Genomic DNA, 25263 nt, shown 5'->3' on the forward strand with positions numbered 1-25263 from the left:
CAGGCCTTTGCGAAGCTGACATCTCATCCTCCTGACCCCGCCCGTAAGATGCACAGGAGTTTCCTGTGGCTGCAGTTAACTGTGACCACAAACCTAGTGGTGCAAAGTGAGGCACATTTGTTCTCCCATAGTTCTGGAGTCCGGAGGTCTAGAGACAGTTTTGCTGGGCTGAAAGCAAGGTGTGAGCAGGGCTGGCTCCTTCTGGGGCTCCCGGGGAGGCTCTGCTCCTTGCCTCGTCCAGCTTCTAGAAGCACCTGCATCCCTCGGCTCCTGGCTGCATCACTCCGACCTCTGCTTTCATCACCACGTGGCCTCCTCCCCTGACTCTGAGCCTCCCCCATCTCCCTCTTTCAAGGGCCCTTGTGAGGACACTGCGACCACCCCCATCTCAAGATCTCTAACTTAATCACATCTGCAAGGCTCCCTTTACCACATAAGGGGACACATCCGTGGATTCCAGGGATGGGACCTGGAACCTCTGGGAGCCACTGTCCCACTTTGCACCCGATTCATCTATGCCCACCCCGCCGGGTGTCAGCCCCACAAGGGCAGGGATTCAGGCATGCGGCCAGTGCCCCATCGCTCTGCTGGACTGAAGGCCTGGGGCCAGGTCTAAGGGCACCACATCCCCTTGGGGCCCCATCTTGGAGCAGGGACCTCCTTGAGCAAGTTGACCTTTCCCATCCAACACACACATGTACCCTCTGCTCTTCCCACTGACCTTGAGTTACACAAGCAAACCAGGAATAGCTGCTCCTGGTAAGAATGTAAAACTGTGCTGAGACCCTGAAGGCCTTGGTCCCTTCACATCCTGGTATCTACCTGTTGGTCCTCATCTGGTCCCCTGAGCAGACCAAGCTCAGAAGAGATGACATGTGTGTTTGTACATGGTACACATGGTAAATGTAACTATGTAGTTGTTTCGTGGGGGTTTTCTGCTCTCTGCCTTTTTTCCCGTAATTTTTTTTTCACTCAACAATAGGTCTGAGTAGTGTCGCTGGCACACCTGGATCTAGTTCACCCTTTCTCACCCAATGCAGTGTTCCATCTTTGGGGTACGTCCAGCGCGGTCATCCCAGGGTGGCCACCAGCTTACACAGCACCTGCGGGTCTTAGAAAAGGTGCCCATTTCTGCAGTGGGACATGACCCCCCCACAGCAAACACAGGCCGGCAAACGGGCGCAGCGGGACTCTGCCCGTCACCCTCGTCCTTGACCACAGCCAGCGCCAGAGCACACAGTTAGGCAGTTTCTGGGTTTTTTGGGGTTTTTTTGGTTAACTATTACATCTCGCATCAGCCGTCTTGTACAAATATGGGCGTGTTTTTCTAGCGCAGACACCAAGAATGCTGGGCCATAGAAAACGCACACTTCAAATTTTAACAGCTGCTCCCTGATGGCCTCCCAGCGAGGCTGTGCCAGCCGGCACCCCCTCCAGGAGCACCAAAGTCCCCACTTCCCTCCTCGGTGAGTGATGGATGACTTTCTCAACGTCGCCCATCTGATGGGTGAAAAGTGGCCTCTCGTCAGCGCTTGTATGTGGGCCACATTCAAATGCCAGAATTCAGTGGCAGGCTCGAGGAGAAAACAGCAGCCATGGTGCCACACAGCCCCCACCATGAAGTGACATGTCCCCCAACACCAAGCATCCTTGGTTCCCGCACCGTTCACCAGGCACCATCTGGACCTACCTAGCGAGAACCATGTCTGTCTGTCCGCCGCTTCTTATGCTTGTGGCCCTGCCACTGCCACTGCCATGGCTCTTCACTGCCACTGCCGTGGCTCTTCACTGCCTTCAGGGCCTCCTACAGCTCCTCAGCCAGCGTCCCCTCTCAAGTGCAGGAAGAACTGTTACACCATGGGGTCGACTGCTCCGGTATCTCTTCCGAGCCCCTTGCGCCAGCCCTGGCTGCCACCCACCCTCCTTCACTCTGACGTCAGCATCTCAAAGTTCCTTTAGAAAACACCTTCCTTCCCATCGTCAGCGCAGCTGGTCCCGCCCGTCCCCCAGCCACATGCTTGGTTAGGGATGGGCACACGGCCCACAGCGTCCAATGAGAGATGGCCCTGGGACTGTGGCCTGAGAGTCGGTCGGCCGGGTTGGCTAATCGGGAAGAATGTCGGGGGCGGCTGCCCGCTCTGTCTCTGCTGCCATTTGGAGAGATCTCGCCTGAGGATGAAGCCAACACAGAGATGGAGAGAGAAACCGTATTCTGATCATGTCCTGGTGCAACTTGATCCAGCCTTGCCTGACGTCAGCCTGCTCTGAGATGGCCTAGTTTAATGAGCCCATAAATTTCTTTTCCCTGACCAGAGCCAGTCTGAGCTAGGCTTTTGCCAGTAGCACTTGAGCGAAGTTGGGGGATGTGCCTGTGAACGGCCATCGTATGCAGGGTCTTCACTGCAAGTGATCTCAGTGGGTCAATATAACGGTCTTCTGAGCAGGCTTGGAGAGTAACAGCAGGGTAGGATGCGCAAGACCCCAGCCACGGGAGGACAGTGGAGAGGAGGCTCTGCCCGAAAACCCAGCCCTCACCTGGGTGGAGGGGCCACCACTCCCCTCAGACGGGGGGAATGTGGGTCAAGCAGAAGCACCCGGGCCTCAGTTTCCCTGTCCGTAGAATGGGACCTCAATCTTTTTTTTTTTTTTTTTTTTTTTTGCGGTACGCGGTGCTCTCACTGCTGTGGCCCCTCCCGTTGCGGAGCACAGGCTCCGGACGCGCAGGCTCGGCGGCCATGGCTCACGGGCCCAGCCGCTCCGCGGCATGTGGGATCTTCCCGGACCGGGGCACGAACCCGCGTCACCTGCATCGGCAGGCGGACTCAACCACTGCGCCACCAGGGAAGCCCAAAGAAATTGCTGTTGCTGGTTTAGGTTTTTTTGGACATCAATCTTGATAGCACCAGCTGTGATGGGGGAGAGGGGAGGTATGAAGGGGTGGGGGAGGGGAGCAGTTGTAGAAACAGAACTAAGGTGTAGGGGTATTTGCATCTAAATGCCCTGCCCAGGATCCTCTGGCTCTGTGACCTCCCACAAGTTATTTAATTTTTCTGGGCCTCAGTTTCCTCATTTGAAAAATGGGAATGATAGTTTCTATCACGAAAGATGTTGTGAGAAGTGAATGATTATACATGGCAGGCTCTGAGCTTGTGCCGGGCACGCACTGACCTCCCAACAGACGTCACCTATTAACATTCTCCTCCCCAAACCCACAGCGACCACAGACCCACGGCCCTCGCTGACTCCTAGCTGCGCCCAGACCCCACCAGAGTCAGGGCCGCCACCCGCGCCCCTCCTAGTCTCTCACCCCACCCCCTCCCGCAGTCCCTCCCGAGCTCCGACCCCCAGCCCCGCAGCAGCCCGGCTCCTTCCACGCCCCCAGCCCCTCCCTGCTCCCACCCCTACCCCGACCCCTCCCACTCTCCCTCCTCAACCGCCAACCGACCCCACCTCCCTTCTACCACGGTGCAAAGGCTCCCCCAGGTGTCCGTCGGGCGCGCTGCGGCTGCTGCTCCGGGTCCCCAGCCCTGACCGTGAAACAGTGCTTGGCGCGCGGGGTCCATGTACGCGCGGTCGGGCGGGAGGCGGGGTCCGTTCCCCGGGGGCCGGCACAGAGCCCCGGACTGTGCCCCCGCCTGCATGCCTCCGCCGCCCCGGGGCCGTCTGGGGACACTCAGGAAGTGTCTTCCTTCCGGCCGCCGCAGCCAAGGTCCCCGTGTGGACTCGCCGGGCGGGGCGTGGGTGAGCCCTGAGCATCCTCCAGGGGGCGCGGGACTCTGGCGGGAGCGGGGCGCGGGCCCTTTAAGGCGGAGGGAGGGAGCGCCGGCTGCGTTCATTAACATATATTAGCATGGCCCGCCCCGCCGCTGGGAGGTGGCGCAGGGCTCGGTCGGTCGGGCAGGCATCCTGGCGCGGGCTCGGGGCGCGCGGGCGCGGGGCGCACGGGCGCGGGGACTGCCACCGCCGCGCCGTCCGCCCTGTGAGCGCGATGCGGCGCCGCGCCACCTGGGGGCCCGGCCCGCCACCTCCCTGGGCCCGGGTCCCGCCGCTGCCGCTGCTTCTGCTCGCGCTGGCCGCCCGCGGGGGCTGCGCCGCACCCGCGCCCCGAGCCGAGGACCTCAGCCTGGGAGTGGTGAGTGCGCGGCCGGGATGCAGGGCTCCCGCGGGCCGGGGAGACCCCATCGGGGCGCCTCGGTGCCTGCGGGAACTCGGACGCCCTGCACCCATTTCCTGGGCAGGAAGGCTGAGGCTGGGTCACAGTCTGAGTGTCTTACGCGCGCGCACCCGGGTCTAGGAAAGAGGCGGCGGGTCCCTCCCGGGCTCTGTGCGCTCAGAGCCCGCCGCAGTCGCCGGAGCCCGCGGAGGTTGGGGGCTCACTGGCCCCAGCCCCGTTACCGGCTGCGTGTAGCCCCAAAGGGGCCCCTGAGGCGGGTGGGACGGCAGTCGCAGCCACCCAGAGCAGGGCGGTCCCGAGTGCGTTCCCCGTGGGAGTGGCGGGGGGGAGGGATGCGCGCCCACAACCGAGAAGAGACAGGGCTGCTGTGTGGGCGCCCCAGAAAGTCGGTGGTTTCGAGTTTGCTCCGTTGAGGATGTTGAAGACGTTGGGGAGCAAGGGAGCCGGCCTCCCAGCCCCCCGCTGGGTATGGATCTTGGCCCAAGTCCCTGTCTGCTTCCACCCCCAGGGTGGCCAGCCCTGCCTTGCCACCCTTGTCCCTGTCCTGAGCCTGCTGGAGTCCCCTCCCATTCCCAGGCTCGGATGTAGCCGTCCCGCCTTCTCCTGCGCCCCTCCCTCAGTATCAGCTGTCCCACTGGCTTGGAAACCATACTGGGGGACTGCGCAGTGTCTTCTTCCCACAACCCCTCCCCCTTTCAGCCCGCCAGGCTTGGAGCCTCCTCTTCGGGACCTGGAAGATTTAGATCAGACTTTCTGGGTCTCACCACCCCCAGGCCCCGGGAGGCCAGGCGAGGGCGAGAGCAGGGCGGTGGGTTCAGCAGATTCCTTCTGAGGCTTCCGCCCCTGCAGTTGCCCTCACTCGCACAGATGAAGGAACAGGGCCGGGGACCTTGCTCCCTGCCTCCGCGCCCGGCCCGCGGCGGTCTCCTAAAGGGGTGCTGATAAGGTTCCTCTCCCAGGCCAGTGGCGTTCTCGAGCTCCGGGTGGCTTTCAGGCCAGTGCAGGCGTTTGGGCGGCATCCGCAGCCCCGTGGTTGGCAGGACTCGGCCACCCCCGCCCAGCTGCCGCAACCCCTGCAGCCGCCTGGGGGGGAACAACCACAGTCCCTGCTGTCTGCATCCAGACGCCAGAGGGTCCCCAGCGCCACTTCCTCCCAGCCAAACTGCTCTGAAATCGGGATGCCTTTGCCCACCTCCTCCGGGCCCTGGGGTGTCTGAGGGCATCAAGTCTCTAGGTCTGGGCTGGGTGGTAGTACAACCAGGCTCCCACCTTCCAGCTGTGAGGGGCGCCACGGGAGGGTTCCTGGGGGTCGAGCCCGCACACTCAGGGCGTGGAGCTCCTGGCCCAGCCAAGTGCGTGTGTCTCGCCCAGGGCTGTTCTGAAGTTTCTCGCCGCCCACCCAGAGGAAGCGGGTCAGGTGCACACTCCGGCTCTGGCTTGCACCACCATGCCTCCGCCTCTCCCTGCTCCTCTGGGTTCCCCGGCAACGGGGCACTGGGCAGGGGACGTGGCTCCCCAGCCTGGAGTCCCAGAGACAGCAGGGCCCTGGTATCCGACCCGGCGCGTAAAGAGCAGAGGATGCTGCCCCTGCCCTGAGAGACCGCCCCCCCACCCAGGGAAGGCCAGGACGCCTCCAGCCTGAGTGAGAGAAACCTTCCTGCCTCCTGCCCCCGACTTGCGGGCCGAGGGCGGTCTCTGGTGGCCTTCGGGGGAATGACACCTCAGCGCATCAGACCCGGAGATGCAGGAAGGCTGGGAGACCAGCAGGGATTTGCGGGGAGGAGGGAGGACTCCCCTCCACCCCGCTCTGCACGCTGCCCCCAGGGGCCCACTGACTGGATATTCAGGTCTAGGGCTGCCAGTGAGGAGAAGGGCCCCTTTGTGTGACCCAGCTTCTGCCAGACAGAGCTGTGCCCAGCGGGTCTCTTGTGCGCTGGCTGTCCCCGGGAGGGGGCTCCCCAGCCCAGCCTGCCCGAGCCTCAGAGGAGAACAAAGCACCGGATTGAGGCCTGCCGCGCCGGTCCAACGGTGGGCTTTCAGGCCTCGGCGAGCGGGACAAAAGAGCCCCGTGCCCTCCTGGGGTTGTCGACTGAGCCGCAAGTCCTTCTGGGCCCGTTTTCATTATTTTATTTCTGAGTAGGTAATACCCACAGCAGAATATTCAGGCCATGCAGAAGGGTCTGCAGGGACCGTTGTCTCCCTCATTTCCTGAGGATCCTTCCAGAGGTTGTCTGGGCATGTAAAAGGGCATGGGGACCTCGGTCCCTTATTTCTGCGGATGACAACCTGCTGCCCACTGCCGCGCGTCCTGCGGTTTTTACTTCCCAGTCTATCCTGGAGAACGGTCCGTGTTGGAACGTCTCGGTCCTCCTGGTTCTTTCTTTCCACCCGTCGCATTTCACTGCATGGATGTCACGTCCATTAGCCAGACCCCCGCACGGACAGGCAGGCTGTTCCTAATAGTTCGCCATAGCCAGGAGCTGCCAGGACGCCCACTTACTGCGACGTGAGTATGTGAGGGACCCATACTGGGGCAGCCCAGGTGACAGGTATGCACGTAACATATCATATGTTGGCAGATTTGCCACCGTCCTCTAAAGTTTGTTCTCAGGTTTCTATCCCAGCAACAAAGTCTGTGAGCTCTTGTGCCTTGTACCACGTGTGTTGGCAGGTCTTTTGATCTCTGACACCCAGGCGGTGAGAGTGGCTTGTGGCTGAGAGTATGTGAGGGTGGCCGGGAATAGCGGCCCAGGGGGCTGGGCAGGGGCTGGAGCTCCTGTGAGCACGTATCCCCCTCCAGGGGGTAGGGAGGGGGGTGGCGGGGGTGACCGTCACCCTGGCCTCAGCCAGTCGCCTCTGGGTCCCCGCTGCTCAGTGCCAGCACCCCAGCAAGCCTCTGGCACGTCGGTGCAGTCAGGACCCGTATCAGACCTGGCTTGGGGCCGGGAACACCCTCTCGGCTGCAGTCAGGGAACCCAACCGAGGGGACCAGGGACGGTGTCACTGAGCCGCCCAGAGGGGAGCCTCGCCTCCAGGTTCCCCTCCCAGAGCTTAGGACCCAGCTGGGCCCCTCCCCGACCCTGGAGGCACGTTGTCAACAAGTGAGTCGTTTCCCAGACACTCATGGCCTTGGGCATCTGGATGACTGAGAAGTCTTTGTGGTGCTTTCGTGGGGGCCTGTGGCGTGGGCGGGACCGCACTGGCCGCCTGTGGTCTGAGCCCCGGGACTGTGGGTGCTGACTAAACGGCTGGCGAGCAGCCTGGTAGCTGAGGAAATGTCGTTGCTCTTTCAAGGGGCTCTGGAACCAGCCTCTGGGTGTGGATCCCAGGCTGCTGCTCACAGCCTGCGATCTGAGTGTTGGGCCTCAGTCTCCTCGTCTGTAAAGTGGGGCCATGAGAACGGGGCAGTGGGGACGTTCCCTGGGTGATGCCCCTGAATCTCTCACCACAGCGTCTGCAGGAAGTAAGCTGCCTTCGTGTTCTGAGGAGGGGGTGTGGGAACAGGGACAAGGGCTTGAGGGCTCACCAGGGTCCTCCCTGATGCAATGCCTTCCTGGGGGTTTTCGAGGGTGCTTTGCGTGCATGTGGTTTTTGCCTTTCGGTTAATGGTGGCTCGGAGCTTCCAGTGAGATGCTCTGGGTGCAGGGCCTATGCTGAGCACGGGAGGGGTGACGGGTGTGTCTGTCACACGCTAGCCGACAGCCTGCTGTGTCCCTCCCAGGCACTGTCCAGCTCTCAGGAGGGATGGATAGTGGCCTGGGCAGGATGCGGGACCCACTTCCCCCCTTTCCCTGGCCCGCCTGCCCACTCCTCCATCCTCTCTTCCCTCTGTACCCCAGTCCTACCAGTTCCTTTCTGCTCCCTGAACTTCCGAGGCTGGTTCCTGCCACAGGGCCTTTGCACGAGCTATTCCCACTGCCATGAATTCTCACCTCGGCTCGTCATCTGGCCAGCTCCTTCTCATCCTTCAGGTGCCACCCCCCCGAGCACCCATTTAAGGAGCCCCTCCACCCTGTCTCACTTCCCCTCATAGCACAGCGGTCCTGGGAATAGGCCCTGAAGCCAGATAGCCTGTGTTCCCCTCCCAGCTCTGCACTGTCTGGCTGTGTGACCGTGGGCAAGTGTCCTGACCTCTCTGCACCTCAGTTTCCTCGTCTGTAAAATGGTCATAATAATAGCGCCCACCTATAAGATCATTTCAGTAGTTCTCTATTGAGCGCCTACTGTGTGCCAAGCGTGAACTGAACCCCACAGACCCCTGTTCTCACAGCTTTCCCCTGTGGGTGCTGTGAGTAATTGAGCAGCGCTCAATAATCGTTGGCCGTTAGGATCACTAATCATTTATCACCTGTGATACTTATCACGCGTTTATCTTTGGCTTTCCGCGCAAGACTGTCTCTCCTGGGTAGACAGCAGGACGGTGTCTCCCCAGACCTTCCCTGTCCCCCCGGCACCTGGCACAGGGATCCCTCGGTGAGGGTGTTGGATGGATGGATGGGTGGACCGTCAGAGGGGGTTCTGGGAGCATCCCCCTGGGGAAGATGCTGGGGCAAGGGGTCATCCCAACCGCCAGCCGCCCCTGGAGGAAGATGCACCCTGCCGGGGGGCCACCAACTCCCTTCTCTCTGGGTCTTTAGACACAGACTTGAGCCAGAGCCGCGCCCTGTGACCGCGAGCCATTTCCGCAGCTGCACGTGGAGGTGGTGGTGACACTGCCCCCGTGGGTGCTGAGGAGTGAGTGGGTGAAGGTGCAGAGCCGGTGGCACGCAGTGGGTGCCGAAGGGTCTGTTACTGTTTGGGGGTGGGGGTGGGTGCTCTAAAGCCACCGCCCGCCCGCCTCCGCTCCCCCAGTGCTGTGACGGTGTCTGCACTGCCCTGGGCCTCCGTTTCCTCAACTGTGCCGTGGGGCTAATGACACCCGCTCTCCACACCCGCTCCAGACGAGGCTGGCGGAATCCAGTTAGAGACGGAGGGCGAAGGGGGCACCGACGGTTCAGCCGCCGTCCCCACCGTCCCGGCCAGACACGGGCCCCTCACGGGGCATCGGCGAGCCGACAGGCGTCCCGGGGTCCCGGTGGCTTCGCTCCGGTCCTGCTCCCACTACCAGCACGTGCGGCGAGCCCTCATTTCCCCCCCCCGTAAGTGGGGACAGCAGTGGCCAGGCCTGGGGCTATGGGAAGGACCTGCGGGGGCACTGCACGCAGTAAGCACTTCTTGTTTACCGGCACCGGCGCCGTAAAGCACGTCACAGCGCGGCCTTCCCTCGCCCGCTGGTCCACCCGTCTGTGGAAGGTTGGTTTGCTGCGCCCCCTGGGAGCCAGCACCGAGGCCGCAGGTGCCTGCACTTGACGGCTGACCTGCTGGGCCGTGGGCCGCTCAAGACGTGAACGCGGGGCCGCTCCGTGGCGGCGATGGCCCACTTGCCTGTGACTGCTGAGGTCGGGAGGGAGTTCTGTGGTGTGTGCGTTAAACATCGTTAACGCTGTGAACGAATGCACGTTGTGTCAACCAGCGATAAACGATATAGAGAAAAACAAGACCAGGCGGGGGCTGGGCAGGGGGAATGGGAAAGCCACGGGAGGGATGGTAGGTGACTGCATTTGCGGGAGGGGCCGGCGCCCCACTTCCTGCCAGTGCCTTGGGCAGGACACCCACCTCTCTGGGCCTCAGTTTCCCCATCTGCAGTAATGGCTCAGCTCACGGGGGTCCTTGCGGGGAGGAGGGTGAGAGCATGTCCTTGGCTGTTAGCGATTCTCCAAGGCGGGGCAGCCCCTGCGGGTTTGGGGCTCCCCTCGCTCCCACCCCTCCCCCCCCTCCCCTCAGCCTTCTGGAAAGTTCACCCTCTGCCCACACAGCCTCGTTGCCCTGGAGACACGGTAGCCGTGGTGACAGTGAAGGGAGGACCAGTGGATGAGCACAGGAGGGGGCTGGCCCAGGCGACCCACAGGCTCTGTAGGGTACTGGGGGGCAAGAGATCTGGGCCCCCACCCCAGGGGCCATCCTGATGCAGGCACCACTGCGGTGGGTGCAGGGATCGGGGCTGTGCGGGCTCCAGGGGCAGCCGAGGCGGGGCTTTTGTCAGCCTTTGCCCCATGCAAGGACCCGGCCCTGAGGACGGGTTCTCAGCCTGGTTCCTCTGTGCTGTTCCAGCGTGTACGTACTACCAGGAAAAAAAGTGAAACCCCGGCCCTTCGGGAATTTGCTTGTCTCCCCTGAAGAGGGAAACGAACGAGCTGGCAGGGTGAGAGGGAGAGAGAAAGAGAGAGAGAAAGGGGCTGTCCGAGACGCCCCCTCCCTCCCAGGGCTCTAGGGTGACTGTTCCTTCCCAGCAGGGATGGGAGCTTCTTGTCGGGGACACTTGTGTTTCCACCGAAGGCAGGAGAACAGGAGGGCTCAGGCTGGGCTAGGGTCCCCATGGGTTCTTCAGGCCCCCCGATCCATGCATCACCTGAGGGCTGGTGGCTGCCAGGGGCTCGTCCTGTTGTCAGACACCTCCTGAGGATCTCCCCCAGCGAGCTGTCCAGGAATCGACACAGAAGCCCACCGCCACTGGTAGGGCCACGGGGAGGAGGTGGGCCTGGGGTGTGAAGAGAAGGGACGGGCTTTGCGATGGGGGAGGGAGCTGCGCTGGGGGCAGGTGGGATGCCTGAGCCCAAGCCTGTGGGGGGAAAGGGGGGAGGGAGCCCCTCCCTCCCGCCAGCCCCTCAGATCTGGTCCCACTCTTGTGCTCTTGCACGCAGCAGGGGCTGCAAGCTGCAGTGCCCAGGGCCCGGGCAGGCGCCAGCAGCTGCCGACCGCGGTCAGAGCAGAGCTTGTCCCGGGCTGGCACAGGCCCTCAGCTCTGCCCTTGTTCTGCAAGTTGACTCAGACCTGTAGCTGAAACCTCCTGCTTTTCAATGTCAGCAGACGTTTCCAAACCACCTGAGGTGCTCTTGAGGCCTGAAGCCCAAAGATGCGCTTGGCCTTCGGGCCAGGCTGCCCAGCACCAGAGGGCGCAGCTCCTCTGTGAGCCCCATGGAGCCCCGCGAGGGCTCGGAGCAGGGGTCTGCTACGATCAGACACCCAGCTGTTATCCCAGCCTAGAAGGGGACAGCCGGGAGATGGGTGGTCCCCCCAGGCTGTCTCAGCCCCTGCCCACCCAAAGCAACTGGCCTGGGTGGGGAAAGGCGCTTACCTGGGTGGACCATTACCTGGTAAGGAGAGTGGGGACAGCATCCTCACCCAGCATCGTGTACAGTCCGAGGACACTCCAGAGGGCTTCCTCGTGGTGCTGGGCGCCTCCAGGCTCTGTAGCTCCGTCCTGCAAGCTTAACAAAGGGCTGCAGAATGTGCGTGTGTGCTTTCTGACTTTCAGAACGGAAATGGCAGCCTCAAAACCTTAAAGCATATGTAAAACTTTCCCCCAAGATGTGTAGCCACAAGTACACATTTTTTAAAATAATTTTTATTGGAGTATAGGTGACTTACAATGTCGCGTTAGTTTCTGTTAGTACAGCAAAGTGGATACAAATACACATCTGTAACCTGGAATGCTCTCTTGGGCATTTCCAGGGCCCAGACAGTGACTAGCCAGGGGACTCAGTAAATCCTGTTGACGGCTGACAGGATGCATTTAAATGTGTTTGAAGTGATGTGAAGGGTGGTCCTCCCAAAAGAAGGGTGCTCGGAGTGGCAGAGGCCTCAGTAGCACAGAGGGCAGAGCCTGGGTCGGGGTGAGCCTGCCCGGCCCTCGTGCTCCCCTCGTCTGGGCACAGGATGTCACTCGGGTGTCCACCGGGGGCGCCCCTTGGTTGCTGTGCGCTGTGCTGCCTAGGTCTAAGAGGGACCCCCAGACCTGAAGGGGGTCCCCAGGTCCCCCAGTTCTGTGCATTCTGGGGGTTCCTTCAGGAGTGGGGGGGAGGTAAAGGAACAGAGAGAACCCCAGCAAGGACTCAGTGTTTCCTGGAAAGGAGGGAATCCAGCTAGTCTGCTGCAGGTGTATGCAAATCATTGAGGACCCTCCTGGTCAGTTGCATTCCCTGGGAATTCCAGGAGGATAGACCCCCTCCCACTGAGCACCCTCTGGGCCCGCTGTGGGGACAGATCCCCGGGGCGGGGAGTCCTCAGGCAGGGGCTGCAAACTCGCAAGCTTCTGGGGCCCTGCAGGTAGCATAAATGAATCGAGGGTTTTTTAAATGTCCACCAAAAAAAAAAAAATAGACCTGCAAGTCGGTGCATTTCTTGAAGCCTGGTCTGGGAGGGGGTGGAGCTCAGAGAATCTCCCAAACCCTGCCTTCCACCCACCTGTGGGTCATCTGAAGCTGGCTGACGAGCCCACCCCTGGCATCGCGTCCATATGGCTGAGTGCTTTTTTTTTTTTATCCTTTAGGACATTTATTTATTTATTTATTTTGGCTGCGTTGGGTCTTTGTTGCTGCACGCGGGCTTTCTCTAGTTGTAGCGAGGCGGGCTACTCTTTGCTGCAGTGCGCGGGCCTCTCACTGCAGTGGCCTCTCTTGTTGCAGAGCACGGACGGGCTCTAGGCGTGCGGGCTTCAGTAGTTGTGGCACGTGGGCTCAGTAGTTGTGGCTCGCAGGCTCTAGAGCGCAGGCTCAGTAGTTGTGGCGCACAGGCTTAGTTGCTCCGCGGCATGTGGGATCTTCCCGGACCAGGGCTCGAACCCGTGTCCCCTGCATCAGCAGGTGGATTCTCAACCACTGCGCCACCAGGGAAGCCCGGCTGAGTGCTTTTTATGGGATTGTCACACGGCTTGGGAAGTGGGCATGAGCGCCGTATGGCAGCTGAAGAAACAGAAGCCCCCCAGGAGGTCCCCACGGATGGCATTGGTGCCTCCCTGTCCCCCCACAGATGGTAAAGGGGTTCTATGTGTGTCCGTGGTATAAAGGGTTGCCCCCTATTCCTGCTCAGAGGACCCCCACTGGGGCACTTTGCATCAGAGCTGTCCGCTGACAACACACACCTTATATGGAGGGTACCTGTGTCAGGGCTGATGTGAGCATTTCCACGTTCTAACTCTTTATATCCTCACATCCATAGGCGAGGAAACAGCCCAGAGTGGGTGTGACTTGCCTCAGTTGCACAGTGAGGAGGGGGCTGGGTGGGATTTGCACCCAGGCAGCCTCGCTCCAGAGCCTGGGCTCTTAACTACTGTGCACATGCAGCTCATAACCAGATTCCTAAAACCAGATTCTGAGCCCATTGCCCTTCTCAGCATGGGTCTCAGACCTTGGGTCCTAAACTAAAGCCTCACAAGCGAGCTCCGGGCCTGAATTGGGCGCTCACGATGTTAAATAACCTTTTAAAAATCCCACTTCTGTAAGTGTCCCCTGGGCATTTTGCTGCCTCAGGAGGAGTGAGGTGGGGCAGGCTGCCATGAGCAGTCGCACAGGTTGTGCACTGCTCAAGCCCACCCATCTAAGGGGCATCAAGTTTATTAAGACACTTAGGCAAGGAAGGAGCATGAGACGCCCTGTGGGCTACTGGGCAGGGGCTGGAGTGTTGATCAGGGCTAGGAGAGGCCTGCCCCTCCCCGCAGTGATGGCCCCAGGCAGGTGGCTCTTCTGTGGGGCTGAGCTCCCCCTCGACCCCTCACTGTACTCTCTGCCCGCAGGAGTGGCTGAGCAGGTTCGGCTACCTGCCCCCAGCAGACCCCGACACGGGGCAGCTGCAGACGCCAGAGGAGCTGTCCAAGGCCATCGTGGCCATGCAGCGGTTCGGAGGCCTGGAGGCCACTGGCGTCCTGGGTCAGTTCTCAGGGTGCAGTGGGAGATGGGTGAGCTGAGCCCAGTTCCTCCTAACTGCCCCCTCCAGCCTGCCCTGCTGTCCTGGGATAGAGGGAGGATTCCCACCGCACGGGATCCCTCCGTCATCCCTCCCCATCCCCCGGCCGTGGGCACAGCAGGGGGTGAGTGTGTACCAGCCGCACCCAGACCCCCTTTCCACACTTTCAGTGGGGTCTCAAACTCCATGCCACGGGCCAGGCAGGCCAACTGTCGGAGTGGGGTCTGGCCACCCATGCCCCAGTTGAGTCGCCCCATTGGGGTGCTAGGCCTGTGCTGTTGAAACTGCCCGCTTTCCAAGAGAAACCAGAAATCTGGGGGGTTTATGTGAGCACCCCACTTTTTACATTTTGGCCACAAATTCCAACTTCGTAAAGACTCTTCGAAGGGCCAGCTGATCAAAACATGTCTGTCCCCAGGCCTCTCGGGAGTAGACACGTGTGTCACACACAGAACCGGTCGGGTGTGTGTCCCGTGAGATGCAGGGACCGTTGGCCGACGGTCCGAGTTGGGGCCGTGCCCCCTCCGACTGCTCAGATCCCTGCCGTACGTCAGTGAATGCTTTGAAAGCCCCCCATCCTGGTCTGTGGATGCACCCCTGGCAGGGGGGCCCGACATAGCCGGAGGCCTGGGCCTCGTCCCCCCAGACCTGGTGCAGAGCGAGGGGCCGGGACTGGAGCTTGGTGCCAGCTCTCGGGGAGCTGCTGGGAATCCCCGGTTGGGGTGCGCGTGCGCTGGGCCTGGCTCCTGACCCCGCCCGCCCGTCCGCCCTGCAGATAAGGCCACCCTGGCGCTGATGAGAACCCCGCGCTGTTCCCTCCCTGACCTCCCAGCCGCAGCCCCGGCTCGAAGGAGGCGCCAGGCTCCGGCCCCAACCAAGTGGAGGAAGAGGAACCTGTCATGGAGGTGGGCAGGCGGGGCTCCACCGGGCCTGGCCTTTCTGGGGGTCTGGGTGTCGGCCAAAATGAGCACCCACAGACCGGGGCTTAAGAGACAGGAATTTATCCTCTCAGTTCTGGAGACCAGAAATCCGAGGTCCAGGGGCCACAGGTCCCTTGGAGGCTGTGAGGGAGAATCCGGCCCAGCCCCTGTCCAGGTGGCCCCAGCAGCCCTGGGCCCGTGGCTCTGATCCTTGCTTCCATCTTCACGTGTCCTCCTTCCGTGTCTGTGTCCCCTTCTGTCTGTTGTGAGGACACTCGCTGGATTTAGGGGCCACCCTATTCCAGGATGAGCTCATCTCCATCCCCGCCCCAGTTACGTCTGCAAACCCCATTTCCAAATAAGGGCCCCGGTGCCCCCCACCGCTCCGGGGCAAGTTGTTCCAGGGAGCACACTCCAGCCTGGGGCGGGGGCACTGGGCCTGTCCCTGTGACCGACCCGGCTCTGACCCCGCCTGCCCCAGGGTCCGCACGTTCCCGCGGGACTCGCCCCTGGGCCGCGACACGGTGCGCGCGCTCATGCACTACGCGCTCAAAGTCTGGAGCGACCTCACGCCCCTGAACTTCCACGAGGTGGCCGGCAGTGCCGCCGACATCCAGATCGACTTCTCCACAGCTGACCACAACGACCGCTACCCCTTCGACGGCCCCGGCGGCGCGGTGGCCCACGCCTTCTTCCCGGGCGACCACCACACCGCAGGGGACACCCACTTTGACGATGACGAGGCCTGGACGTTCCGCTCCTCAGGTGCGTCCGGGTTGGGGTGGCCCCGGGGACCCCGCATAACCCCCAGCCCCTGACAGAGCCCACGATGGTGTAGGGAGCCACACCAGCCCCCCAGGAAGAGGAAACCGCTACGGGTCCCCTGCCTAAGGCCGTGGGCCCCTGTCCAGCTCAGGAGGACGGCTCTGCATCCAGCCGTCTCTGCACGGGCAACCCACCTGGCGGACCCGGGCTGGGCTCGCAGGCCTGGGACGTGACTCCGTGAGCCAGGCTTGTCCTCACCCTGGTCCAGCTCCCAAGCGGGAGTGCAAGCTTGTAAGGCCTCTGAGGCCTCGGCACGCCATCACTTCTGCTAAGTCCCATTGGCCAAAGGAGTCACAGGCCCCTAGCTTCAAGGCGGGACGAGGGGCAGAGCCGCGTGGCACAGGCTGTAGGTACGGGCGGGGGAGACGGGGGCCTCGTGGGGTGAGTCTATATCCCAGGCTGGGGAGCGCATCCCAGCTGGAGGAGCCAGAAGTGGCCCTGTAGAACCTGTGGGTTTTATGCCTTGATGGGAGCCCAGGCCCGTCCTGTGGGGCCTGGAGCATCTATTCAGTGCTGTGGGGTTGAGGGAGCGCACAGTGACCCCTGTCACTTGGGATCCTGACGGCCAGCAAGGCCTGAAATATTTACCATGTGGCCTGTGCAGAACAGTTTGCCAACTTTACTGTGAGGGGCACGTGGGAGGTGAGGGGGCCCGAGAGGCCCCTGTGAACTCCACAGGGCCTCCTAGGAAGCAGACAAGCCCTGAGTGACTCCATAGGACCCGTCTGTCAGGACCGGGGCCTCCTCTGTAACCAGCTTGGCAGACTCATCTCACCTCACCCCACGGGTCCCGTCCCCGTGGCCCAGCAGGAGCTGGCAGTGCCTCCCTGGGCTCACTGGCTCCTGTGTCCCCAGATGCCCACGGCATGGACCTGTTCGCAGTGGCTGTCCACGAGTTTGGCCACGCCATCGGGCTGAGCCACGTGGCGGCCACACGCTCCATCATGCAGCCGTACTACCAGGGCCCAGTGGGTGACCCGCTGCGCTACGGGCTCCCCTATGAGGACAGGGTGCGCGTCTGGCAGCTGTACGGTGAGTCCCCCCCAGACCCGTCACGGGTCGCCCGGGGATGGGGACAGCAATGCTGGGGACCCCCAGAGCACAGAGCCCCACGGAAGAGGGCTGGTTCCGTCTTGTCTGCTGCGTGCTCGGCATCTGGGACTGCCTGGCACACGCTGGCTGCCCCACGGTGTGTGTGGAATGAATAAGCAGGTGAGTTGTGTCGCCAGGGGTCCGTAGGACCTGGGGCCCCGCTGCCCTCTCCATGGAGCTCATCTCAGAGCCCCAGGCAAGATCCCACGTCCAATCCCCAGACGGTTTCAGGTTGTGACAGCTGACATTGATGGTGACGAGGGCCCACACAAAGCACTTACATGTATTCGGTCATCCAGTCTTTGCAAACTGTGTAAAGTAGGTACCACATCCCCACTGAGAGACGGGAGGGCTGAGCCAGGACTGACCCAGGGCCAGCTCCGGGCCCCCTTGTGCTGGGGACACGTCAGGCAAGGTGGCAGAAGGAGGTCTGTCCTGGGAGCTGCAAGAGCAAGGTGGGGGTGATGAACCTCCCCCAGTCACCCCGCTTCTCCGTGCTGGTCTCCCTAACCCCACGCCAGCCTGCCCCTACCCACAGCGGCCAGAGCAATCCTCTTAAAGCCTGGGATCGGGTGACTCACCTCGGACGCCAGCCTCCCCTTATTCCACATTGCAGCCTCTCCCCTCCGCCTGGACCGCCCCCACCCCCGCTTCACTGTTGCCCCAACGCTTACCACCTTCTGACATCTGTGGACGTCCTTTATTGAAGTACAATTTACGATTTTTACCTTTTAAAGCAAACTATTCAATGACATTTGGTACATTCACAATGTTGTCCAACCGCCGTTCCTCTCCACTTCCAGAACGTTCTCATCCCGCCCCCCGTCCCCCCGCCGTCCCACCTCACCCATTAGCAGTCACGTCCCATCCACTCCCCAGCCCCCAGCAAACACTCGTCCCTTTTATGTGTCTGGACTTGCCTCTTCTGGACGTTTCACATAAATGGAATCGTACAATGTGTGGCCTTTTGTGTCCGGCTGCTTTCACGCAGCACGTTTTCCAGGGTCCTCCCCATCGTAGCATGCATCAGTAATTCACTCCTTTTGGCAGCCGAATCATTTTATTTATCCGTTCTTCCGTTGGTGGACATTTGGGCTGTTTCCACCTTTTGGCCATTATGAATAATGCTGCTGTGCACATTCACGCACAGCTTTTTGTTTGAACACCGGTTTTCTGTTATTTGGGGTCTGTGCCCAGGAGTGGAGTTGGGGGGCGGGGGGGGGGTGTAAACCCTCCTTTAAGTCAGTGGGGCACCTGCGCCTTCCGCTCACGCATCACGATGCTCCGGCTCCAGGGTCGGAGTCTCCCCTGCCCTGCTCACCGCCACAGCCCGGCGCTCGGCTCGGTCAAGACGCAGTGCCACCCACCCGATGGCCCCGGCTCCGTCCTGGCGGCTCCAGGAAGGGTGGTGGGGTCTGCAGGGAGGCGGGTGTGCTGGGCCCGATGCAGCCTCCTTGTCTCCACAGGCGTGCGGGAGTCCGTGTCCCCAACGGCACAGCCGGACACCCCAGAGCCCGAGGAGCCGCCCCTCCTGCCAGAGCCCCCTGATGATCGCTCCAGCACCCCGTAAGCCGTGGGCCCCTTGTCTCCACTCTGCGGCCAGGACGGCCCCCAGCAGCGGCTCCGAGTCCTGAGCTCGTGGCTCTTCTGGGCCAGCTGAGCCCTGAGTGACAGTTTCTTTTCTTATGGACAGACAGTGGAGGGGACCCCCCGCTCACCCCAGCCCAGAACCGTGCAGAGGCCCTGACTTTCAAATGTGCGATTTCCTCTCACCCTTCATCCCAGTCAGTCATCGACGGCTGCGTAACAAGCAGCCCTGCCTCGTGGCATGAAACCACCACTGTATCGTTAGGCTCGTGGGTTCTGTGGGTCAGGAACTTGGACAGGGCACAGTCGGGGGTCGGGGGTCGGCTCCACGGTGTTGGGAACACCTGCTGGGGGCTGGGATCGTCTGGGGGCATCTTGACTCAGGTCTGGTGCCTGGGCTGGGCTGACTCGAAGGCTGGGCTCAGCTGGGCACCATCTGTGTCCCATGCCGGAGGCTGGATTCCTGGAGTGGCTGTCCCAAGGGAGCATCCGGAGGGCTGGCAGTGCTGGAGGCCGCGCGACAGCTGTCCGCCTTTTAAGGCCCAGCTTGGATTCGTCTAGCCCTGTGGTGAAAGCAGTCAGAGCCTGCCTACTCTCACCCCCCCATCCCCCAGTGGAACAAGAGCCACAGAATCTGCAGGGAGGCATCCCCGTCCACCCCTCCCACCTTTGCCCTCACAGCCTGGCATGCCTCCGTGCCACCTTCACGCTCACACAAAACACTAAACACAAAAATACAAACAGAAATCTATGTATTTAGGCTTCCGTGGTTTGTTTTGTTTCGAGGTTTGGTTTTCCAGACGTGGGATGTTTTCATGCTTTTCTCACTCTGCTGTATGTGGTAAATTTCCACTGAGGTCACAGATGTTGCTGTAACTTGTGTTACTATTGGTCTTCATTGCACTTATTTATTGAATAAGTAACACCTGCCAGCAGTGCGCGATTCCAGGGGCACAAAAAGCAACTCACGGCGAGAAGTCGGTCCTCGCCGCTGACCTACCAGCCCCTCCCTGGGGCAGACATTTGTGTGTGTGCGTGTCCTTCCAGAGAGATTCCACATGTGTGTAGAAAGCCCAGCGTGTAGATGTACATGCGTGAGCCCAGTGGGATGTCTCCTGTGATGCTCTGTGCCTCAGCTCTGGCCCCAGGGCCCGTGGAGGCCTCTGTGTCTGTGAAGATGCCTGGGTCTCGGGGCTGAGCTGCACTGCGGTACGCGTGTGCCCTGCCCTGTTTCTAAGTCCTGGATCGGTGGGCATTTAAGTTCCTGACCTTTTGTCGTCACACATGATGTTGCTGTGAGTACTGTCCGTGGACAGAGCTCCAGACTCAGAATCGGGGTCCCGGCACGCACGCTCCGCGTTTCTGTAGAAAGTGCCCAGCTGGCTTCTCGATGCTTCGCTGGCAGCGTAGAGAGCGCCTGCTCGTCCAGTGCGCTCGCTCAGCGATCCATCTCGCATCCTGCACGGCGAGCATGGGGCTGTTTCACCTGCTTTTCTCTCTTGACTAAACTCCTGTGGTCGCTGGGCCTGCAGGCGGTGATGCGGGCGTGCAGGGTCCTTCGGGGATGCTTGTCCCCATGGCCTTGCCCAGCCCAGCTCCCCGGGGCAGCTCGGAGTGGGGCTGCCTCCCAGCCCGGCCCTCTCTCTGCCCCCAGGCCCAGGAAGGATGTGCCACACAGATGCAGCGGCCACTTTGACGCGGTGGCCCAGATCCGAGGCGAGGCCTTCTTCTTCAAAGGTAACTCCCTCGGGGTCCAGCGCCGGTGGACAGAGGAGCAGAGCCCACCCTGGGCCCCAGGCCGGCCACCTGCAGCCCCACCCCCTGTGTCCCCCCAGGCAAGTACTTCTGGCGGCTGACCCGGGACCGGCACCTGGTGTCGCTGCAGCCGGCACAGGTGCACCGCTTCTGGCGGGGCCTGCCGCTGCACCTGGACAGCGTGGATGCCGTGTACGAGCGCACCAGTGACCACAAGATCGTCTTCTTGAAAGGTGGGTGCCCCCCCATCTGGGTGGCTGCCAGGCATCGCTGACCGGGGGCCGCAGCCCGCGCTCCCCAGGACCCCCAAAGCTCGCGTCCACGCAGGAGGCCAGTCCTGTGTTTTGCTCTGTGGGTCCAGAGCTCAGAGCAGAGAGTCTCACGTTCATGTGTGCACTCAACCAATTTGTAGTTATTGAGCAGCTGCTGTGTGCTCTGCACTGTGGCAGGCCTTGCAGGCACACAGTGGGCAAGACACGAAAATCCCTGCCCTCATTCTGGGCCGGGGGACACACGATAAGCACCTGCAGGTAACGAGGGAGTTAACTTCAGGTAGACCTGAGGGACCAGCATACCAGGCCGAGGGAGCTGCCAGTGCAAAGGCCCAGGGGCAGGAACAATCTTGCTGATTGAAAGAACCTGGAAGAGGGTGATGAGGCTGTGTCGGAGTGAAGGGCGAGGAGGGGCGGGGGTGGGAAGTGCAGGTCGTCGCCAGGGGCCGCGGGAAGGAGCTGGATTTAGCCTAAGAGCAGGGGGAGACTGCTCTCCCATCTCAGTCCAGGGTGACAGGTCCACTGGAGGAGGGGTGTCACTTCACCCTCAACAGCCCCGCTCCCGGGCGGGGCTGGGGTGGTGGTTCCTGCCCTTGGGGAGCATGCTGTCCCTTTGGGGAGAAGGCAAGGTGCCCCGCCTACAGCAGGAGACTGAGCCCTGCCAGTTCTGTGGGCGCCTCAGGGGCTGTGAGCCTTCCTCAGTCTCACGCACTGCTGTATATACGCGCAGCTGTGTTTTGGGGGTGCAGGGTCTGTAGCTCCCCAGAGTGAAGCCACCCTGCTGCCCTGACCCAGGCTCTCCAACCTGGCCTCCCTTGTGTGGTGCCTGGGCTCAACCCCTCCACACTCACCCTGACGCGCCCCCTGACAATGGAATCACCGTCTCCCAGGCTGGATGTCAAGGGCCGGCCACAGTCATGGTGGGGGGACCTGTCTGGCATCTTCTAAGTAACTTGGATTATTTCTTAACATTTGAAAATCGGGAGATCCCCACGAGAAACCACAGCTCCAGACTTGAAATGTGAGACAGTGTGGGCACTTGGGGCCTCTGCACTCGCCTGGCAGCGTCTGCTGGAGCAGGTCGGGCTGCTCTGTCGACGTCACCCCACGTGTGCCCACTCAGAGGAAGTCCTCACGGCCCTTCTCGTTGTGATTGACGGGGCCCTGTCTGCAGCTGTGCCGTCGTTTCCTTCAGTTGTTGCCAGTCTCTGACAGATGATCTTTTAGAAATTATTGTTAATTGTGGTAAAACACACACACACACACACACACACACACACAATGTAAAAGCTACCGTCTTAACCGTTTTTAAGTGTAGAGTTCAGGGGCATTAAGTACTTTCACACTGTGTGCAACCATCACCACCGTCCATCTCTAAAGCTTTTTCATCTTGTAAAGTTGAAACTGTCCCCATGAAACACTAACTCCCCATCCCCCCGCTCCAGCCCCCGGCACCCACCAGCCTGCTCTCTGTCTCCATGGACTTGTCTGCTCTGGGGACCTCATATTGTGGAAGCACACAGGACTTGTCCTTTTGCGACTGGCTTGCTTCACTGAGCATCACGTCCTCAAGGTCATCCTCGGTGTAGCAGGTGTCAGAAGTGCCTTCCTTTTTCAAGGCTGAGTCGTGTTCCATTGTGTGGGTGGAGCACACTTTAATCTGCTGATGGACGCTTGGCTTGCTTCCACGTCTTAGCTGTTGTGAATAAGGCTGCCGTAGACATGGGTGTACAGATAGCTCTTTGAGAACTTGCTTTCAGTTCCTTTGTGTGTATACCCAGGGGTGGGGTTACTGGGTCCTGGGCTATTTCTTTCTCCCACAGCAGCCTCTCCCAGTTTACATTCCCACCAGCGGTGCCCGATTCCCCCCATCCTCACCTACGCTTGCTGTTTTCGGGGGGCGGGTTTGATCGTGCCCATCCTACTGGGTGTGAGGTGGTGTCTCGTTAGGGTTTCGACATGCATTTCCCTGATGATCAGTGACGAGCATCTTCTCGTGTGCTTACTGACCACTTGAATATCTTCCTTGGAGAAATGTCTATTCCATTCCTTTGTCCAGCCAAAGATCTTTTTAATGTTTTGCTTCTTTTTCATTTGTATCTTCTGTTTTCATTTGTTTCTTTTTTCATTTGTTGTTTTGTTTTGTTTCTTTGGCCGCACCTTGCAGCTTGCAGGGTGAAAGCACAGAGTCCTAACCGCTGGACCGCCAGGGAATTCCCTCATTTGTTTTCGAAATAACAGGGTCGATTTGTTGCTAAACCGGGCGGGAGTGGGGGACATGACAACACATACCCAAATGTGATTCCCATCCTCCTGCGGCAGAGCAGCTAAGGATGTGTTTCCAGAGCAGAAAGTCAAGGACACCCAACAAGGGTCTCAATCACACCATTTCCAAAAGCTTTACGTGCGGATTTGAAGTTCTTGGTGATTTCTAAAGCCCTGCTTCTGTGTAATCTGACAAGGCTGCACACATGCAGGTCCGGTGGGCCTTCACCCAGCGCCCTTCCTGCTTTGCCCGTGAACGTGCTCAGCCCGCCTCACAGCAGAAGTGGACAAGGCCCCGCTGACCGAAGTGGTTTCTCGGGGTGGGAGCGGGTAGTCTTGCCCCCTGGCTGTGATGCGGCCGCCTCATCTGGCCCCGCCTCCCCAGGCTGCTGGCACGTGTGGGACCCCTGCTGGGAGCACAGCAGGCGCTCAGTGAACCCTCCTGGGACTTACGCCACGGGCACTGCGCATCGGGGTGCCCGTCTGTGGGAGGAGCAAGGGCTGGGGCCCTCGCCCGGTGGGCTGGACGAACCCCGGCCCACGGCTCTTTCTCTCGCCCCCAGGAGACAGATACTGGGTGTTTAAGGACAATAACGTAGAGGAAGGATACCCGCGGCCCATCTCGGACTTCGGCCTCCCGCCGGGCGGCGTCGATGCTGCCTTCTCCTGGGCCCACAATGACAAGACTTATTTCTTTAAGGACCAGCTGTACTGGCGCTACGATGAGCACACACAGCGCATGGACCCTGGCCACCCCGCCCAGAGTCCCCCGTGGAGGGGCATCCCCAGCACGCTCGATGATGCCATGCGCTGGTCCGATGGTGAGCCGGACACGGGGGGAAGGGCGACTCCGGCGCAGCCTCAGCCCCCACACCTGGGGAGCTGGGATCCAGCGGCAGATGCGTGCGTCTGCTCCGCCCCCCCCCTCCACCGCAGACACCACCCGCCCCCAGAGGGGCCCCTGGGTCGCCCCTTCTGGCCCTTGTTCACCTCTCGGGGTCCTTTCCTCGCCCCCGTCACCCCTCCAGCCATAGCAGCCTTGCCTCCTGCTCTCACACACACACACACCTCAGGGCCTTTGCACCTGCCGTGCGTCCCCCACAACACTTTCCCCACCGGCTTCAGGCCTCCGCCCAAACGTCATTGCAGCGCCCCCTGGCTGCAGTGAGAAGTACAGCACCCTCCCACAGGGGCAGCTCCACCCTTACGGGAAGTTTCATTTGTTCTATTTGCAAAGCCATGTCCCCAGTACCTAGAACAGCCTGGCACATAGTAGGCCCTCACTAAATAAATAGTAGGGAAAAAGCAGAGGTCATCTCATCCATCCCCCTGCCTCCAGGCGGCTCCTTGAGCTTTCCCAGGCCTGTAATGCTCTGAGTGCCCACAGATGGGCTCCCCGTAGGCTGAGACCAAGACTCTTGACTCTCACCTGAGACATTCTACGTCCGTCCTTCCTACCGGCCCCGCAGCTCTCTGTATCCCGTCCTCCTGCCGTCTACACCGAATCCTGCGTGCTGCAGCGGCCGGAGCTCAGCTGCCTGCCCTCTTCTCCCCCAGGTGCCGCCTACTTCTTCCGCGGCAAGGAGTACTGGAAGGTGCTGGATGGCGAGCTGGAGGTGGCGCCCGGGTACCCGCAGTCCACGGCCCGGGACTGGCTGGTCTGCAGAGACCCGCCCGCTGACCCCGAGGGCGCAGACGGAGAGGCCGGGGCCCACGCCCGGCCGGGGCAGCGCGACCGCAGCCGCTCAGAGGACGCCTACGAGGTCTGTTCCTGCACCTCCATCGCCGCCGCAGCACCGCGGGCCGCGGGCCCGCTGCTGGCCGCGCTGCTGAGCCTCCTGTGGACAGCGGCCCGGGCCCTGGCGCTGTGACATTCGGCGCTGGCCTGCGACAGGACAGAAGGGGCCGCGGTCCAGAGCCACAAAGTGCAAGGACTGATGCCCGCCCCTCCAGCGCCTGAGCCAAGGGTCCCTGCAAAGCGGACCCCGCCTTGCAGATGGGGACGGCGCCGCCAGCCCCCCAGGCCGAGGCCACCGGATGCAGCCCCCCCGACTCGGCAGAGGCCAGCAGAGGGCGCTGCTCCCCGGGCGCGGATGCAGGGGGAGCTCCCGCCTGGCCTGCCTGCCCTCTGCCAGCTGGGGAGATTGCGTCACGTCCCGGCCGGGTCGGGGCCGGAAGCCGTCCTTTCAGCGAGCGAGTGACTGAATCTCACGGAGATTGACCGAGGAGCCAGGGGTAGGCGGGGCTGGGGGCGTTACGTCAGGTCCGCAGACCCTGGCAAGAGCAGCCTGGAGGCCCACGGGCACCCCCTCCCCTGCCGCGGAGCCGCCCCTGGTGCTTCCGCCCGCCCGTGGGGCTTCCTCTCTTGGTCCCAGTGGGCCTGCCGGCTGCCTTGACCAGGGCAGCCGCCTCCACGGGCGAGCCCCCAAGCTGGGGCCGTGGTGGGCTTCCCTTGTGACGCGTTTCAGACAAACACGATCTCTTCCTGCTTTGTAACGGCTCAGGCTCGGCTCCCTGACGCGCTCAGGCGGTCCGATCGTGGGCGTCCTCCGGGGCCTCTGCAGCCCTGGCCCCAGACCACCTGCACTCTGGG

At 61.6% G+C, this 25263-nt stretch overlaps 1 protein-coding gene across 1 annotated transcript; it reads left to right on the forward strand.

The window, feature by feature from the left end:
• The first annotated feature begins 3850 nt into the window (after positions 1-3850).
• Positions 3851-25260, forward strand: MMP17 (matrix metallopeptidase 17). The gene is made up of 10 exons (XM_029233509.1): positions 3851-4132; positions 13785-13917; positions 14730-14859; positions 15356-15639; positions 16555-16731; positions 18258-18357; positions 20033-20115; positions 20214-20366; positions 23234-23491; positions 24228-25260. The coding sequence occupies exons 1-10, from the start codon at positions 3851-3853 to the stop codon at positions 24539-24541; spliced, it is 1914 nt and encodes a 637-aa protein (XP_029089342.1). The 3' UTR covers positions 24542-25260.
• Positions 25261-25263: the final 3 nt, after the last annotated feature.

The sequence above is a fragment of the Monodon monoceros genome, unplaced genomic scaffold (assembly GCF_005190385.1).
Source record: "Monodon monoceros isolate NGI ecotype Baffin Bay Population unplaced genomic scaffold, NGI_Narwhal_1 Super_Scaffold_1, whole genome shotgun sequence".
NCBI lineage: Eukaryota > Metazoa > Chordata > Mammalia > Artiodactyla > Monodontidae > Monodon > Monodon monoceros.